This window comes from Scatophagus argus, chromosome 19 (genome assembly GCF_020382885.2).
Source record: "Scatophagus argus isolate fScaArg1 chromosome 19, fScaArg1.pri, whole genome shotgun sequence".
NCBI classification, from domain to species: domain Eukaryota; kingdom Metazoa; phylum Chordata; class Actinopteri; family Scatophagidae; genus Scatophagus; species Scatophagus argus.
Window position 1 is genome coordinate 12,234,694 of NC_058511.1, and position 16,098 is coordinate 12,250,791.

The 16,098-nt window shown below is 38.5% G+C and overlaps 1 protein-coding gene across 1 annotated transcript; it reads left to right on the forward strand.

Moving 5' to 3' along the window:
* The first annotated feature begins 610 nt into the window (after window positions 1–610).
* Window positions 611–13,518, forward strand: LOC124050981 (triadin-like). Its single transcript, XM_046373982.1, has 7 exons — window positions 611–629; window positions 1,594–1,716; window positions 5,850–6,048; window positions 8,767–8,808; window positions 11,863–11,910; window positions 12,297–12,458; window positions 13,273–13,518. The coding sequence occupies exons 3-7, from the start codon at window positions 5,862–5,864 to the stop codon at window positions 13,293–13,295; spliced, it is 462 nt and encodes a 153-aa protein (XP_046229938.1). The 5' UTR covers window positions 611–629; window positions 1,594–1,716; window positions 5,850–5,861; the 3' UTR covers window positions 13,296–13,518.
* The last annotated feature ends 2,580 nt before the right edge of the window (window positions 13,519–16,098 follow it).

Sequence of the window (16,098 nt, forward strand, 5' to 3'; positions counted from 1 at the left end):
TTTTTCTACTTTAGTTTACATTTCTATTTTATGTTAGCCTTTCCTTTGATAATGGAGAAATTAATAAATGAATCTCAACTACATTCTTTGAAAATAAAAACTTTTTAGTTAGCTAGCTGGTAACCATACAACACCTTAACTTAAGCAAAAATAAAGTTAGCTTGTTAACATACCAAGAAATCAATAATAGCAATTAATATTTGTCATTTTTATTGAAAAAACTAACTAGAATAATTAGTGAGAATGTGGTGAGAATGAGAAAATATGTCGTGAGATGAAAAGTTGTATGAATTCAGTTATATTTGAAAGAATTTCAATGTTTTTGGATCTCAATTTTTTACGTGTGTTTGTCTAAGTGTTTGTGTATGTCTGTGTGTTTGTGTGCCCCGCCCCCCCCCCACACACACACATACCCAGTCCTCAGTGCGCCCTACATATAAAGCAGTCCAGTCCAGTGTTAACACCAGCTGCTGTCTGTATCTCTAATTATAGCCTCTGCAGTGCGACTCCCAGGGCTAGACTGGGGGTCAGGTTACTCCTTCCCACAGCTCTCTCACATGGGCACACACACCCTCACTTAAACTGGGCTTCAAAAACAGGTTCTGACAGGGCTTAAGAACTCACAGGGGGTGAGTCGACTAGATATTTATTCACTTATTTACTCTTCACTTTGACCTCTGTCTGACAAGGGCACTTCGGACAAAATACGTTTCCCCTGGAGGAAGTGCAAGAATGGTTAGAAGATTTAGAAAGCTCTGAGTACTTAAGTTTTGAAGTCGTTCTCAAGGGTACAAAGTGAATATGGTTGTTATTCTGTTGTGTTACTGATGCTGCTGTTATTGGAGGACCTGTAAATTAACTGAGATATCAAATGTTATTGAAACAGATAATTAAGTAAAGCAAAATCTGTTACAGGGCTTCGTCATTGCCTTGATATTTATGAACAGGTGAGTAACGGGCAGGTAAGGAGTAATAGGCCTGTCAGAGGAGGAAACACTGATGTAACATCAGCTACTAGCTGCTTCTGGTTGCCTCCATCATTACAATGTGATTAATAAGCTTGGTGTCTTCGAGACACAGAAGACTTTTCAACCTTTATCTCTTCACTTTATTCTTTCCTCCTCTTTTTTTATCTCCCTTGATCATTCATTCCTGTATGCCTCCTTCTTTCTTCTCTCCACCCCTCCTCTCCTTCTGATATCTCCCCTTCCCTCTCATCCTCCCTCCCTCCATTTCCTCTATCTCTCTATTTTGGACCCCCAGAGGGGGCAGGGTGACTCTCGGTAGGTCAAACCCTTCTCCACACTTCTCTTTTTCTCCTTCTGTTTGACTTTCTCCAGCTAGTAACTGAATTTTGGGAACTTTAACTCTTTAAATTTCTTGGACACAAACTGAGACCTTCAAGAAGATTTTTAAGATTAACATGAACAATACAAAAACAAATTTAAAAAAAAGAATTTTCTATCCATTTTCTCTTGTGGGGAAGGTTTTAGTGTATTTTTAGACCTGCTGTGATCCAGCTCAGCACAATTGCTGTGTGCTTTCTGCTGCCAGATTTGAGTGTTGCCTCTATCGTCTTTTTCTCACAATCAGCTGGGGCCCAGAAAGGATTTAACAAAGGAGTTACATGCTTGTTTCTATGGTAACGCTGCATTTCCTGAGCCACTGAAGGACAGAAGGTTATCCCTGAACATCCAGCAAACTCAAAAGTCCAAGGTGCTGTAAAAATCCTTCTTTCTTGTTGGACTTAATACTAATGATCCGATACTGATGTTACTAAACACGGCATGTCTGCATAGTCCATACATATATTGTTTTCTCTCTGTCATCCTTATAATGTTGAACTCTGTAAGGTGGAGAACTGCAACTTTAAAGGTGTATAAAGACTTTAACGTCATGGTTAAATAAGCCCCAAGCCTTTAGTACATGTAGCCTCGGTGTGAGCTACAGGCTCCTGTTAATGTTTAATGATTTCTGACCCTAAGTTCTGAAGTGCACTGTACAGTACAGAGTACCGTACAGAGTTTTTGATAGAAATGTCCAAGTGAGAGTAAATAAACACATTTTCACATTTCTCCCTTCATGACTAAATGCCAACCTGCAGCCTCATGTTGTTGCTCTTATGCCACTTTCAGGTATAACAGAGCACTTTATGTGACTACTAATGTGTCAAAATTGTGCCCAAGAGATCAACATTTAATAGTGTTCAGTTAAAAATGCAGTCAAACCTCACACCATGTCATAGCAAAATATATTATAAAAGCAACATTTTGCTCTTGGACCAGTGGCTCACAACCGCTTTGGCTTGTGCCCCGTTAAAACGAAGCAATGTGTGCAGTATTTGTACCCTCTGAACACAGATTAGATGAGTTATGAACAGTTCAGTCAACAGTAATCATTTCATGTGAGGGAGTTTTATAAGCTTGAGGTGTTGAAAATATTTGGTTTTTCAGGAGAAAAAAAAGTATAGTATGCTTTTGTTTCGTTTTCCTTACACCATCATGAGATCTATCAGTTGTGTCTTAGGATCCCCTGTGGGTCCCAACCCCCAGCATGAGAACAACAGCCTTTGAAAATATTTGATTTGATGTTGAAATGATCAGTTAGCTTTCTCTTCTCTCGTGTTTCTTTTTTCCGTCTTCTTCTGACAGTATGATCGTGTAATTGCTAAAAATGTAACCCAGGGGAGCAGTTGACATGTAAATCACTGCTTTCATTACAGTATCTGTGCGCATAAGCTTCATTTAACGCAGATGAGAACATACTGTGTACTGAGTGTTTGGCAAATTAATTCTTTTGTCAGCTTATGCTATTACATGAAACTCTGAGTTGATGCCAGGCTCATATTGTAATGATTAGTCATGGAAGAAGTATATTTATTCGTTATGTCAGAGAATGTGCCACTACAATAAGATCTCCTGTGACTGTTACATTATTATATCGGCTTGGGTCACAAGATAAATCTTAAGAGTTATGACATAACTGATGGAAAGAAATCAAATAGTATTTTTAGTATTTGTGAAGCATAAGATAATAACAAATTGTTATTTACAATAAATAAAACTAAAATGCATTTACAATTGTGTGAGATTACATACGCCTTTAATGTTAAATCTTAATCTGAGAAGTAACTATGAAACTGAAATGCCTAACTTTATAAGCAGCATCATATAAATGCACTTAATGACTCACACTCTCATAAGTGCCCTTGTCGCCTTTTGTTTGCCCTCAAATACCGGCTCATAGCCCGCACGCACATTGTTCTCGTTCTGTTCATTCCTTTGGTGTGGTGGAGCAGCAGTTGGTGTCCTTGTTTGTGTGCATGAAGATCAGCCGGGCACTTGGTGGTAACAACAGGTGGGCTGGGTCATCCGCTTTTGACAAGAGGACGGACATCCACTGTAAGGGAAAATATTTTGTGACTCAAACTTTGACGGAAATGATAAAAGGTGGGCTGTATGAGAGGCCACACTGTAATTACATGGTTTGGAGAAGAATGGCCAAGTGGATGATTGCATAGTGCAGCTTTTCTGATCTATCTGCTTCAGGACATTTAGAAGGTGCTCCAGCCCTCTGTCACTGTAACATCGTGACCGTTTTACCAGCTGTGGATCGATATATTCGGCTGAACCAGCCGTTGCTAGGGCTTCACAAGATCAGTGGTTGGCTTTTGCATCACACACACACACAGGCACTCTCAGCTCTACAAATGACACACATGTCAGTCGCTGTTCACCAGATCAATGGTTAGCTTTCTTGAATCAGATGCAGACACAAACATTGAAGAGTCCGTGGGCAGAATTATGTTAAATTGATTTTTTAGTTTGTTATCTGAATGCAGCAACAGAAAGGTCAGCCTGAGGCAGCAACTGAATGAAAACACATCAACTCTTCACATTATATGACTGTACAGTAGGTAGATAGATAGATAGAAAAAGCTTTCAAGCTATTGACACAAGGATCTTTTTTAAAGGCTTTTAATTATTAAAGATTATACTCAGTTTCAGCTTTCAGATCGGTTCAGTTTTATTCATATAGCACCGATGAACAACAGAAGTTATCCCATGACACAAATTCCTCAATTAATTGCTTTTGTTTAAATCGCCACAAAGTAATTTGCACACAGAAAGAACAGGTTTCATGTTGTTGCTTACACTGTTTAATAGTCTTGTGCAGTGAAGCTTGCTTCTGGGTGTGAGTGCTGAGTCTAAATAATAGGCTATAATATGGCCAATTTACTCAAGTCATTGAGTTCAACTCACAAGCAGAGACATATATCAATACCGAGAAAAAAACACTGACTGAAGGCCTTTAGGTATGTACATGATATAATGAGGAGACCGGGCAACATTGTCACCAATCTGTATTCAGCTTGTATTAATTGCCAGTGAAGATGAGATCCATTAGAGTCCAAACTGCCACCTAATTGTGTCTATGAGACTGTCATAATGAATGGTGTTAAAGGGCTCAACTGGACCAGCTCAGACCATGCAGGACTCAAGTTGATCAGCATCCTTCAGGGCCTCATTAATAAGCTTGAAAAGGGCATATTTCTTCTAAATGAGTCAATCCTATTTTAATTCAAATCTTCACCACAGTGTAGCTATCACTTTATATTTGCAGATAAGCTGGGTGAGAGACAGAGGAAAAAGTAAATCATCGCAGCACGCCACATAATGAACACAAACAACCAAACGCTGGAGCGTAATCATGTTATGGCACAGGGCCCCGCTGCCATACAATGATGAAAACTTTCTTTAGAGAAGTAATTTGTCTTGTAGAGCAGATTTTTTTTTTTTTTCAAAGTGAGATGGAATTTAATCTCCTCGTCGCCTCAGGCAAATCTCTGTCTGTCTGTTTCTCTCTCTCATTGCTGTCTCCCACTCTTTCTCCTCCTCATATCTGTCATCCTCATCCTCACACAAAGAAGAAGAGAGCATACTTGAATGATTTGCTGAAATCCATGTGAATAAACATAAACCAAAAGAACTGGTAGCATGAATGCAGCATGCATGTCTGTTGCATGCAGTGATGTTGCTCATATCAGTGACTCATTACAGTTACACAAACTGGGCTCAGTGGTAATGGGAGGATGTCAGCATCATGTCATGTGAATACAGCACTAACACCATCATGGGCTGTAACCTTGTGTTGCACTTAACCAAAGGCCTTAAGGCAAAGTAGGCTGTCTACCTCCACAATTCTCCCAAGGTTTTTGTAACTTATTTAGAAATTTTGTAACAGATTTTTTTTTTAACCAATTTACCAACAAAGCCAGACTATTTCTTTTGCTGCATCCATTTTTAATCATATTCTTCTAAAGCAGATCTAAAGCAGCTAATTGCATTGTAATCTAATTGCTATATATGTTTATAGAAACTCTGCTGATGTCAACAGTGTTGTCTCGCCTTGGAGATATGTGTGCGAGAAAGCCTAATTTGGAACATGGGGATTAAAAGAGGTCGCACTGAGGGTCTAGTGAAAAGATGTTGCAGTTTTCACAAAGAGGAATGTGGCATCCAGTGTTTTTTTTTTTTTTTTTTTTTTTTATGGTTGACTTTTGGAGCTTGATACAAAGTTGTGAATATAACACCCGCAGCTATTTTCACCATTATTTCTTACATCTGTCTGTTCTGAGTCCTCACAAAATACTGCATTACTAGACTGTGGCTTTGACTTAAATTAGCTCTTAGCTAAGTTAACTGGTAAGCAAAGATGTTTTGTGATTTGTGATTAGCAGACCCTTTTTCCTTATCTTAATCATGGTCTCTCTCTTTCCTATTTCCTATTTCTTTCCTGTTTCCTATTTATGTTCTCCTCTTTGTCTCTCTCTCTCTCTCTGCTTTCAGCTCCCTTCACCAATGAGCAGTCAAGCTAACGGCGGGGAGTCGGTCCCTCCAGCTCGGACCAATCAGAGGACATTTTTGGATGATTTCATTCTGACCTTTAGTTCACCGATGGCCTGGCTGCTGGTTATGGCTCTGATCCTCACATGGTCAGGAGTGGCTATCGTTCTCTTTGACCTGCTAGACTATAAAACTCTGGCAGGTAAGAACAGTTATTAATTGTTATTTGCTTTTTGTTGCATTTTAAGTTGGTTAACCATTCAAGAATTATTATAATTCCATCATAATGTGATTATAGTGTGCTTGTAATGTTCTGTCGTATTTTATGTCACTTTCTTTCAACTCATTTATACCCATTTATTCACAAAACATTCACACATCCATATCTCATCCAAACATTTTTCCAACAACCTTTCAGACATTTTTGAAGCACACTTCAAAAGTGGACACGCTCTCATCAAAATTTTCAACGACATCCGTGTGTCAAGTTAGGTGACACACACAGCATCTCATTTTTCTGTTCATAACTTGTTAATAACAACACAGGGTCTCATCTTCCGTGCTGCTCTAACACTGGTTGGAGTGGCACATTATGCGTTGTGTGTTTGCCTTCACTTGACAGACAGATGTATTGAAAGTACCTGCTGTACCTGAAGTGCATTTTCTCACACATACATGCTCACCTAACATAAATTAGTGCACCAGCTGACAGTTTATGTACCAGTGTAGCGATACAGCTGTGTACATACTGAGGTCTTGCCACTCCTGCTCATTTTCACTTAAATGTCTGACTCATACACATCCTGGCGTGAACATTAATACTATGATAGGATAGTCACAGGTTGTATTCAATCACAGTGCCTGAAGAGGCCCAGAAAGTGCCGGTACCCTAATTCAGCAGTTGCATGACATGTTCATCACACATGTCTTGGGTATATTTATATTTTTATGCATATCTTACATCCCTCTTCCAAATATGTTTCCATAAGCACGTCAGTATGTACATTACATATGACATGCATTTACAAAGTTCCATCATAAATGTAAATTTTGTTGGTATATTTGACAAGTGATTTGTCGTATTCATTGATCTTTTTTCCTGAGGTTTAGTTGTTTGTATTTATTTATGGCTGAACTGCTTCACCACACACTCCCCCCATTAAGTCAACAGTTTCATCCCTTGATGACAGTGTATTCCCAAAGATGTGATTTCCTTGCAAATCTGGCATTCAAGCTTCTTAACTTTTCACATTGAGCAAATCATTTGTCTTGCAGAAATAGTCAGCATGATTCCTCGTCAGGTGCCACCATTGTAAAGTGTGCCACTTTGGCAGCTGGCAGCTGATGGGGAAGGTGTTGGTGCTGCAGCTGGCACCGTCAGCCTATAAGTCACTTGCTCTGCAGCCAGGTACAGTGCAGGTCCATCAGCGGCTTTCAGAAAAGAACCCTCATTAGTTGCTTAAGTTTCTCGCTAGTTCTCTTTTTTCATGCATTTCAACAAGGACAATTTCAGTGCTATTTTCTTTGCATTAAACGAGCCTTGTGGTTGCACAGAGACAAAGTTATGCAGTAACCTGATGTGATGAAATCCTGAGGCGTTCAGCAGTGGGTACCAGGACTTACCAAGAGGAAGTAAGGGTACGCATGTGGACAAAAAATAAGAAGAGCTGGTATTGGGGGTATCGGCCCATTTCAGGCACTGATCAGTCATCATTTTTATTACAACATTTAACAATTTCAAGGACATATTTCGCTGGTTTCTCACCTCTTTTCCCACTGCTGCATTACAGACTCCCAGAACGTCTTTGTTTCCTCATATATCTTTGATCCTGTTATCTCCAGCTCGTGACTTAATTGTCTTTCGTGATCAAATTGCATTTTCTGTGATCACGCTTTAATTACTTCATTGTCATTAGATAACAGAAAATGAATTTTCCTGAGAACACAGCTATGTTACTGATTGATTAAAGTAAATGCGGCAGTCAAGATCTCTCCTTCAAACATTTTCATTTCTGCTTAAGACTTTCTGTTCACTGGCACAGTGATCAGGCTAACAAGGCTCTGCACAACCATTCATTTATGTTTTGAGATTATGAGAAACGTCTGATTGCAGCATAATAGGAGAAATCAAGAAAGAGCAACGGAGCTACACTCTGCAGCATGAGGTTTTATTTTTGTAAACACAGAACCTGGGTTGTTAACAACCCCTGAAATCAAAACACGGAAAAAAAACATAGTAATGCGATTTTACTCTGGTTATTATTTATTTTCTACATTTAATTCATTAATTTCAATTAATTACAAACATCTCAGGTAAACATGCAAAAATGAGAAATTTGTCTACAGGCAAGCTTTCAACATAAACTGTATGTACAATAAAGCTCTCAGTAATGACTGAAAATTTGTTTTGGCTTGCGTTGAGCTCATAGATTTCACACATTTAATTAAGATTACATTAATCTTTCCGAAACATTCTTGGAAATGATGAAGAGATTATTCAGAAATAATAAATCCATAAAATAAATCATGACCTTACAGTCACATGCACATACAGTATACACTATAGTGTTGTAAATAGACCTGACACACAAAGGTCAAACTGCCTGTGATCTTTCAGCCACGCAACAGGAAATCAATCACTTTGATTTTGTAACAGGTGTATTCCAGCACACAGTTAATTTATCATGATAATGAACTTTGTATCAATTCTACTCACATCTGCTCCTTATCACTTCCACCACTACTACACGCCACCATGTATTCGGGCTATTCAACAGTGTAAGGATAGTCCTGCCTCACACATCAACACACTCATCTATAACTCCTCTCCTCACTGTCCTCCTTCCTTTTTCACCCCCCCAACACCCCTTCACTTCTTCTCCATCCTCACGCCGTCAATCATCTGCCATCCCATCCAAAGAGTACACATCATACTGTGACGACCCCGTGTGTTTACATCCCGGTAAAAACAACAGCAGCAGAAACTACTAATGGTTTGACTGCACTGCTTGCTTGTACTAGCATGTTGCCTGTGACAGACTAGAAAAAAAATAGATAGAAAGATATATGATTTTTGTCTTGTATGTATCAAGTGTTTCAAAAAATGGGCCATTTACCGTTTGAGCATTGTTTCCTGATGTAAAACTTCCATGTAAAACTTCTAAATTCCACCTGTTCTTTTTCTGGTCTGCTGCCAAATACAAACAGTCTGTGTTTGTCAAGCCTCTCATTTAAAGATGTATGACAAATTAAAGGATCAATGTGAAAGATTTTGTTGCATGCAGTAGTAAGGATGCAGACTGCAACCAACTGAACACCAATGCCTTCCAAGTGTGTAGGAGAACCTACAGCAGGCTGTGAACATCCCTCTCTAGAGTCAGTGTTTAGTTGGTCTGTTCTGGGAAAACTAAACACTGGTTCTACAGTGGGATTGAATCAATCTCCGTCCCTCTCAAGGGCCAGTGTTTGGTTTGTCTATCCTGGGCTACTGTAGATTTTTGGGTGGTGCAACATGGTGGAGATGTTTGGTCACCATGAGCCGCCATAAAATCCTAAATTCTCGCAAATATTTGGAGGGATGGAATATCCTGTCAAAAGATGTTCCCTTCATTTTTAACCCTGAAAAACCACTCAGTTTCCAGTGTGGAAGCATCTGCATTTGTCACATTTCACTCATTTATTCTGTTTTGTGCACACGTAGCTGAATTTTTAGCGTGGAACTGCATGTGTATTTGTGTTTCCTCTGGACCTGCTAACAGTCTTCCTCAGTTGCAGTTTAAAACTTTAAAAAGTTGAACCCTAGGTTAAACTGCAGACCTGCTGGGATTTCAAATCATTTGTTCAGTTTTGCGGATTTATTTTCTTGTGCCTGCTGACATTAAAAAATATGTTCAAGTTGATGAGGCTTACATGATAATGGAAAAAAAAAACAGAGTACAGAGTCTCTGGATGAGATTGATTCATTTATCTCTCATTTTTCATGAAGAGGGATCAATAAAAGTTCCAAATATTTTCTATAAGTCGAGGAAACATTTCTCTGAGGACCAAGGATAGTCCTGAGATGAGGGGGAAATATGCATTAAAAGAGTGTCTGCTGGACGTTGTAGTTATCCTTCCATTTTCTGAAGCAAATATTAGCAGGCTGACAATGACAAAACGCTGAGCTGCATTTTTAATCACAAGCCTTTTCTCCCACCATGACATTTCAATAAAGGCCAGTGTGCGTAAATGAAACAGCAAGGAGACATTTTTGGACAATAAAGAAGAAATGCAATTCTCCCTGTCGTGAAAGAGCAGAGATAGAGTTTTATGTGTGTGTGTCTATAGAGAATAAGCAGAAAATGATACAAGTAGGGAAACGGAGAGGCAGAGACAAATGCCTGTGCAGACAGACTCAGTATAAAAATACAGTAATTCAGAAGAGATTAAGACAGAGAGTATAGAAAAGAGCTGGGTAGAAGAAAATGCAGAGAAAAGAAAAGGTGGAGGAGGAGAGACAAAGAAGCAGCACTGTCAACAGCTTAATCAGTCACCTTATGAAACCATGTGACAGAGAGACCGAGGCAACAAAAAGAGCAATGATAATGATGAGAGGGAAAATGATTTTTTATAAAAACACCCTCATGTTACTAATGAGACATGCATCTGTCATGTGTCCGTATCACATTTATATACAAGGTCAGTGTCACATGCTGAAAGAAAGAAAGAAAGAAAGAAAGAAAGCTCATCACTATTTAGCTTATTCTCATCCCACTCAGATATGCTCACGTCCACCTTTTTTATGCTGTTTTTTAGGGGTGTGTCATAGCCTTAATGTGGCTGCTAAACTAAAAACAAAGGCAGACAGGGAGAGGGAAGAGAAGAGGGGAGACACAGGACAAGACGGGCAGAAAACTGATCTACAGAAAGAAGAGAGACAGAAAGGAGACAAGGAAAGAAAGCAAGTGAGCGAGAAAGAAAAGGACGACAGAGAGCTAGCAGGGGGGAAATGCTAACCTTCTGTTCCTGGTTTCTCCTGCACTGTGTCTGCAGTGCCAATCAGAGAAATGTCAGTGCATTAATCAATTGTTTATGACGATCCATTATACGACTCCTCCACACTGGGCAACAAACAGACAGAAAGCTTCTTCCACCAGGGAGAGCAAAAATTAAAAAGAATAATTAATGGCAGAAGCTGCTGGGACAAAGCCATTGTGAACAGCACAGAAGGGTCCACGTACAAAAAGAGGAAGAAGAAGAATTTTTGGCATAACTGACTAGTTGTTTTAAAGCGCCTCTAGTGCATTTGGTTACCAAATGATAACTTTTACTCTGTCAGCCACTGATATATATCAGTTATAAACTCTTAATAGGAATTTTGCACTTTTTATTCATTAGCATTAATAGCATTTTAATAATTTGGTCATAAATGAATGTTGTGTGCAAGGGTTAAACTTACAAAGCAAAAATTCTGCTGGAGGACAAACACAAACCTGAGACTCTGAAATCTGTTCATATTATTGACTTGGAACTGACAAAGCATTGCAAAATACAGTAAATTAACAATTAACACAAAAGAAGTGGCACCAATATGTTTTTTTGGCACACACATTGGAACTTCAGACTAGTTCAGTGGGAATCGCACGACGGACAAGGAAACTGAAATGCTTCTGAAACTGAGGCAGTGATGTCACTGTTTGTTGCTGTGCTCTCATTCAGCATGTGCTCCTCAGCATCATCCAGACATGAAGTTCTAACATGTTCTGTATGATAAAAAGGCTGCGTTTTTCGTGTGATGGTTTTAGTTCTTTAATCATTTGTCTTCGGAGGAGGAAAACAATAAATCTAAGACTGCGTGTGGGTGTGACTGATTGGAAACAGAAAATATGCTGTGCAGTGAAGGCCACTGATCATTGTATTCTTCATGGATTCTCTTTTCTATCTGCTATCTTTCCTCTCTGTTTGCCCACTCTCTCTTTTTCTTTGTGTCTGAACAACCTGTATTTTACACTTCACATCTTGCTGTCTCCCCCCTCAGGTCTCCCTCCTCCTCCTGCCATCGCTAAGAGAGGTTTGAAGGCTAGAGGCAAGCAGAAGCTCCTAAGATATCACACATATCACATGTGCATTCACTACATTTCAGCTAACATTTTAAAAGATTATTTTCACTGACATCCTGGTGTGACCAAACAGAGTCTTAAAGTATCTGTACCATGTGAGCTCTAAGCTGCATGTGGTGGCATATACTCTCATGTACATATTCAGTACAAATTACCTTTGTGAAAAGTCATTTGAGTGACTTTTACTAAACTGATTTCTGTTCTACAATATTTTCTGAGTTTTTAGGTAAGGGTTCCTGATATTTTGTCCATCTCCTGTCCACTTGTTCAGCTTTACTTGTCAAAATATCTCAAAATATCTCATAGCATTTGTTTATTCTATTACATTGTTTTTTTCCTTTATCCTGATTAGGTGGCGTTCGTCCAATAAGATCAAACCCCGCAGCGATCGCTGGTGATATCACAGCTCAGGAGAGCACTGATTGGTTGGCAATGATGTGGACTTTTGCAGTCAGTTTGGTAGCTCCCGATGATGAGGAGGAAGGTATTCACCAACTAAGTGAAACCCTCACATGTAAGAAAACATCACCTCTCACTTACTAACCATGTAATGACAAAGATGTTTAATAACTAATCATCATGAATAAGACACTTACCTCACTTGACATCTCATTCAGAACGTGACAGTTACATGCACCATTTCATGAATGAATAAGTAGTAATATATCAGCATGTCAGTGTACTGAAAAGCAAACTGTGCATCCTGTCTCAAACTTGTCTCATATATGTGCGGAAACCAGATGTTTGTTTAGCTCATCCTCATCATGATAATCCACACTGTGCAGAAAATAGTAATGACGGAGCTGTCACTCACTGACTAACAGTTATAATGAACATGATGGCCTCTTTAACCCAAAAAATCGTGGAAATACATTAGGCATAAAATAAATTTGCCATCTTATCTTCTTCATCCAATTATCAGAACCAATGGCCCTTTAAAAAAATATGTTTAATTAACTGTAGTAAGAGCTTGAACTTGAGCGCTTCTGTATTTCACAGCAGCACTTAATGGATTTCCTTAATGGATTCAGAGTGAGAGTGAGTAACAGAAATGTATGTTCGTCTTTGCTATGCCATGAATATCAGAAGCAATTAATTTACAGTATTCAAGGTGCCAAACAACAGCAGGAAGAAAGTAGAAGAAGAAGAAAAAATGCTTCTTCATATGTACTGCTTGCCAGGTATATCAGTTATAAAACTGAAAATGTTTTGAGAATTTGGTCTGTAAGAAATAGTCACAAACAGCATTCTAGTTTGCCCTCCACTAACACTTATACCTGCAACAACCAGGATTCATGAATACCTGATTTTCTCCTCTTGTCCTTCAGCTTTCCACTCTGAGGAGCTCTGAACAAGAGCAGCGTGGAGAGATGACAAGAACGGACAAACATGAAGCACTGGAGAAAGGAAGAGGAGGCATAAAAGAGACGAGTGTCTGACTGAAGTGGAAGAGGGGATGTAAAGAAACAGCAGGAAGAGAAGGACACATGTACAGTTTATCACAGTTATGTTTCTTTCTGTGTGTCTATTGTTAACTGGTATTTGATGAATAAAAACTACCCTTCTGAAGCCTTGTTAGAGTCCTAATCCTCTCTTTGTTCTGCGCACTGTTGTGTGGAATTGATCTTAAAGAGTAGACATTCTTTTTTAAGTTGACAACCTTTAAACCACGTTTTTCAGACATTTTACAAGCTGCATCATAAATCCTCTAAAACTGATAAAATATAGTTAAAGATTTTAAATCATTGCATTTCTTTTCACTGTCTATTTTCAACAAAACTGTTGAATTATTCAGTTATACTTTTGACTTTGACTCTAATGGCCTTTTACTGGAGATTGTCCTTAAGGGTTCCAACTTAACCGGTATACTCAGATTGTATATATTCTAGATATGAACAATGTTTTTTAGTCATGCATAGTCAGAAACATTTGTGTATACGAACACAGAAACTCTTAGGTGGAAATGTTTTTTTGTTTTGCTTTGTTTTTTTTTTTCACTTTAGGTGGACTTGCTATTGACTAAGATTTGTCTCCTGGAAACTTCCTCTTACCTCAAATCATAATTTTCTTGGCTTTTGATTTGTTTTTTTGATTTTGAGGTAGGCTGTTTCCTGAGGACCCTATTTGGAATAGAAATATAACGCACACTGTTAAGCAATGTGGCATCTCTTCATTTCCCTCCTTCTACCTCTTCAGTCTTTCTGTCTGTCGGCACAGCAGGTGGTCAGACTTGGAAATGACCAATGACTTACAAGCCGCCAAGTCGACACGAGGCAAATGATGGTCGCAGCCTGCGACAACAACCTGCCGGGAAGGAAGATGAATAGTTATGGCAGGAGGACGCCGACACAGAGGAGATAAGGATCGACTTGCCTGTAGTGTGCCCCTCCAGTATGAGCCTGTGTGACTCCAACAGGGAGCTTGAACATTGGAAGAAGATGATGATAGGCGACAGAGAGAAAAGACCAAACTGCAAATTCGTAATTCCTCTTCAGATAAAGAGCACACTATGACCTAGGGTTAAAAGAAAGCAGTTCTGAATAAAGGAGGTGGAAAAATAAGAAAAATGGACTGTAAGTCTGAGCATGAGATTAGAGGCAAGATATACAAATACCTCAAATGACCTCACTTAACCTTAGCAATGTGCAAAACCAGGCATTACAAACACTATGAAGACTTCAAATAAAGAGAGGCGAATACTGCATTCTGAACTTGCAACATGCAAACAAAACCAGTCATTTCAAATATCTCAAAATGTGCCTTAATATAAGTACAGTATGGAGTAAAGACATGTAGTTACTTTGTACCACAAACCATGTGTTGCATTTGACTCATCAAGTCATATAGAACAACTACTGCCATTCATTTAGACAAATATATGTACATCTGCCTCTTCATTTTTGATAATCTTGTTGTCTGCAGCCTCAAATGGAAATGTGTATAATTTACTAAATGTAAATGGAATACATTAATGTTTAATTAGACTGGGGCATGCAATCAGTTTTGTGGGAATGTGATTCTGGTGTAATGAAATTGTCACAAAATTGAAATGAAATTGTAATGAAATCATAACTTTATTACTGCTCTAATGGAGCTTTAATCACATTGTAGTGAACACATCAGTGTAGCGGAAAATCTCTATGACTATACAGGGAGCTGATTTGGTTAATTACATAACACACTGTCATTTATTCAGAGAAAATTATTTTATTAGAAATCACATGAAACCTTTTTCTCTCATTGCAGAACACACCCCTTTTGTCATCATTTAATGACCAGCTCCATGTCTTGATACATCTGTAATGGTCAGAAACATGATGCAAAACCTCTTCGATAAAAGACACTTAGATTATTTTTCTCTGTGGAGGTTTTAATGAAAAGTGTATTTGATCTGTAAAAGAAACCTCTTTGTCTCCTCCAGTACACACTTACACCATCTCATCAGGGTTAGGATTAATGAACAGGACTTTTCTTCTGCTGGTGCTTTGTTTGGGAGCTGAGCAGCATCCAGACAATGATCTAACACAGAATTATTGGTAAGATATTGATTTATTCTTAATTAAACTGTGATTATACAATACAATTATGCAATTGATTAAACAATAAATGAATAAAGAAATAAAGTGGTATAGTATGGGAAACATGAATGCAGTTTTATACTGCAATGACTACTATTCTGTAACTGTCACTGAGTTAGATAAGAGGATCAATAACACTCTCACGTCTGTGCACTAGCCAGCTAGATTAGCTTAGCACAAATACTGGGAGCAGAAAACAACCAACCTGGTCATTTCCTGGAGTCTTATTGTAAATATGTAGCTTCTACACAGACTAAATGAATGGTTTGTAATGCATTTAGAGGTGCAGCAAGACTTGGTGCTAAGCTAAACAACAAGTGAGCAACTTGCATTAGCAATTATTTAATATTATACTGCCCGACATGATATCGAGGTATTAATCTTCTCATCTGACACTTGGCAAAAAAAGCAAATAAATGTATTTGCAAATTTGCAAAATGTATTGACACTACACTGAAATAATTTTGTATAAGATTAGATTAAGCTCTTGCCCAGGTGAGTACGAGTATTTTAGTTTTTAGTTGCTACTACAGTAGACTCACAGCATAAAATGGTGGAGTTAGGATGGTACAACAT

What these genes read in the sequence shown, in the direction of transcription:
- LOC124050981 (XM_046373982.1), top strand. Translation starts at nt 5,862, where the DNA reads ATGAGCAGTCAAGCTAACGGCGGGGAGTCGGTCCCTCCAGCTCGGACC. An exon ending in AGACTATAAAACTCTGGCAG is followed by an intron (nt 6,049 to 8,766) that starts GTAAGAACAGTT and finishes TCCCATCCAAAG; the next exon opens with AGTACACATCATACTGTGAC. An exon ending in CCCCGTGTGTTTACATCCCG is followed by an intron (nt 8,809 to 11,862) that starts GTAAAAACAACA and finishes CTCCCCCCTCAG; the next exon opens with GTCTCCCTCCTCCTCCTGCC.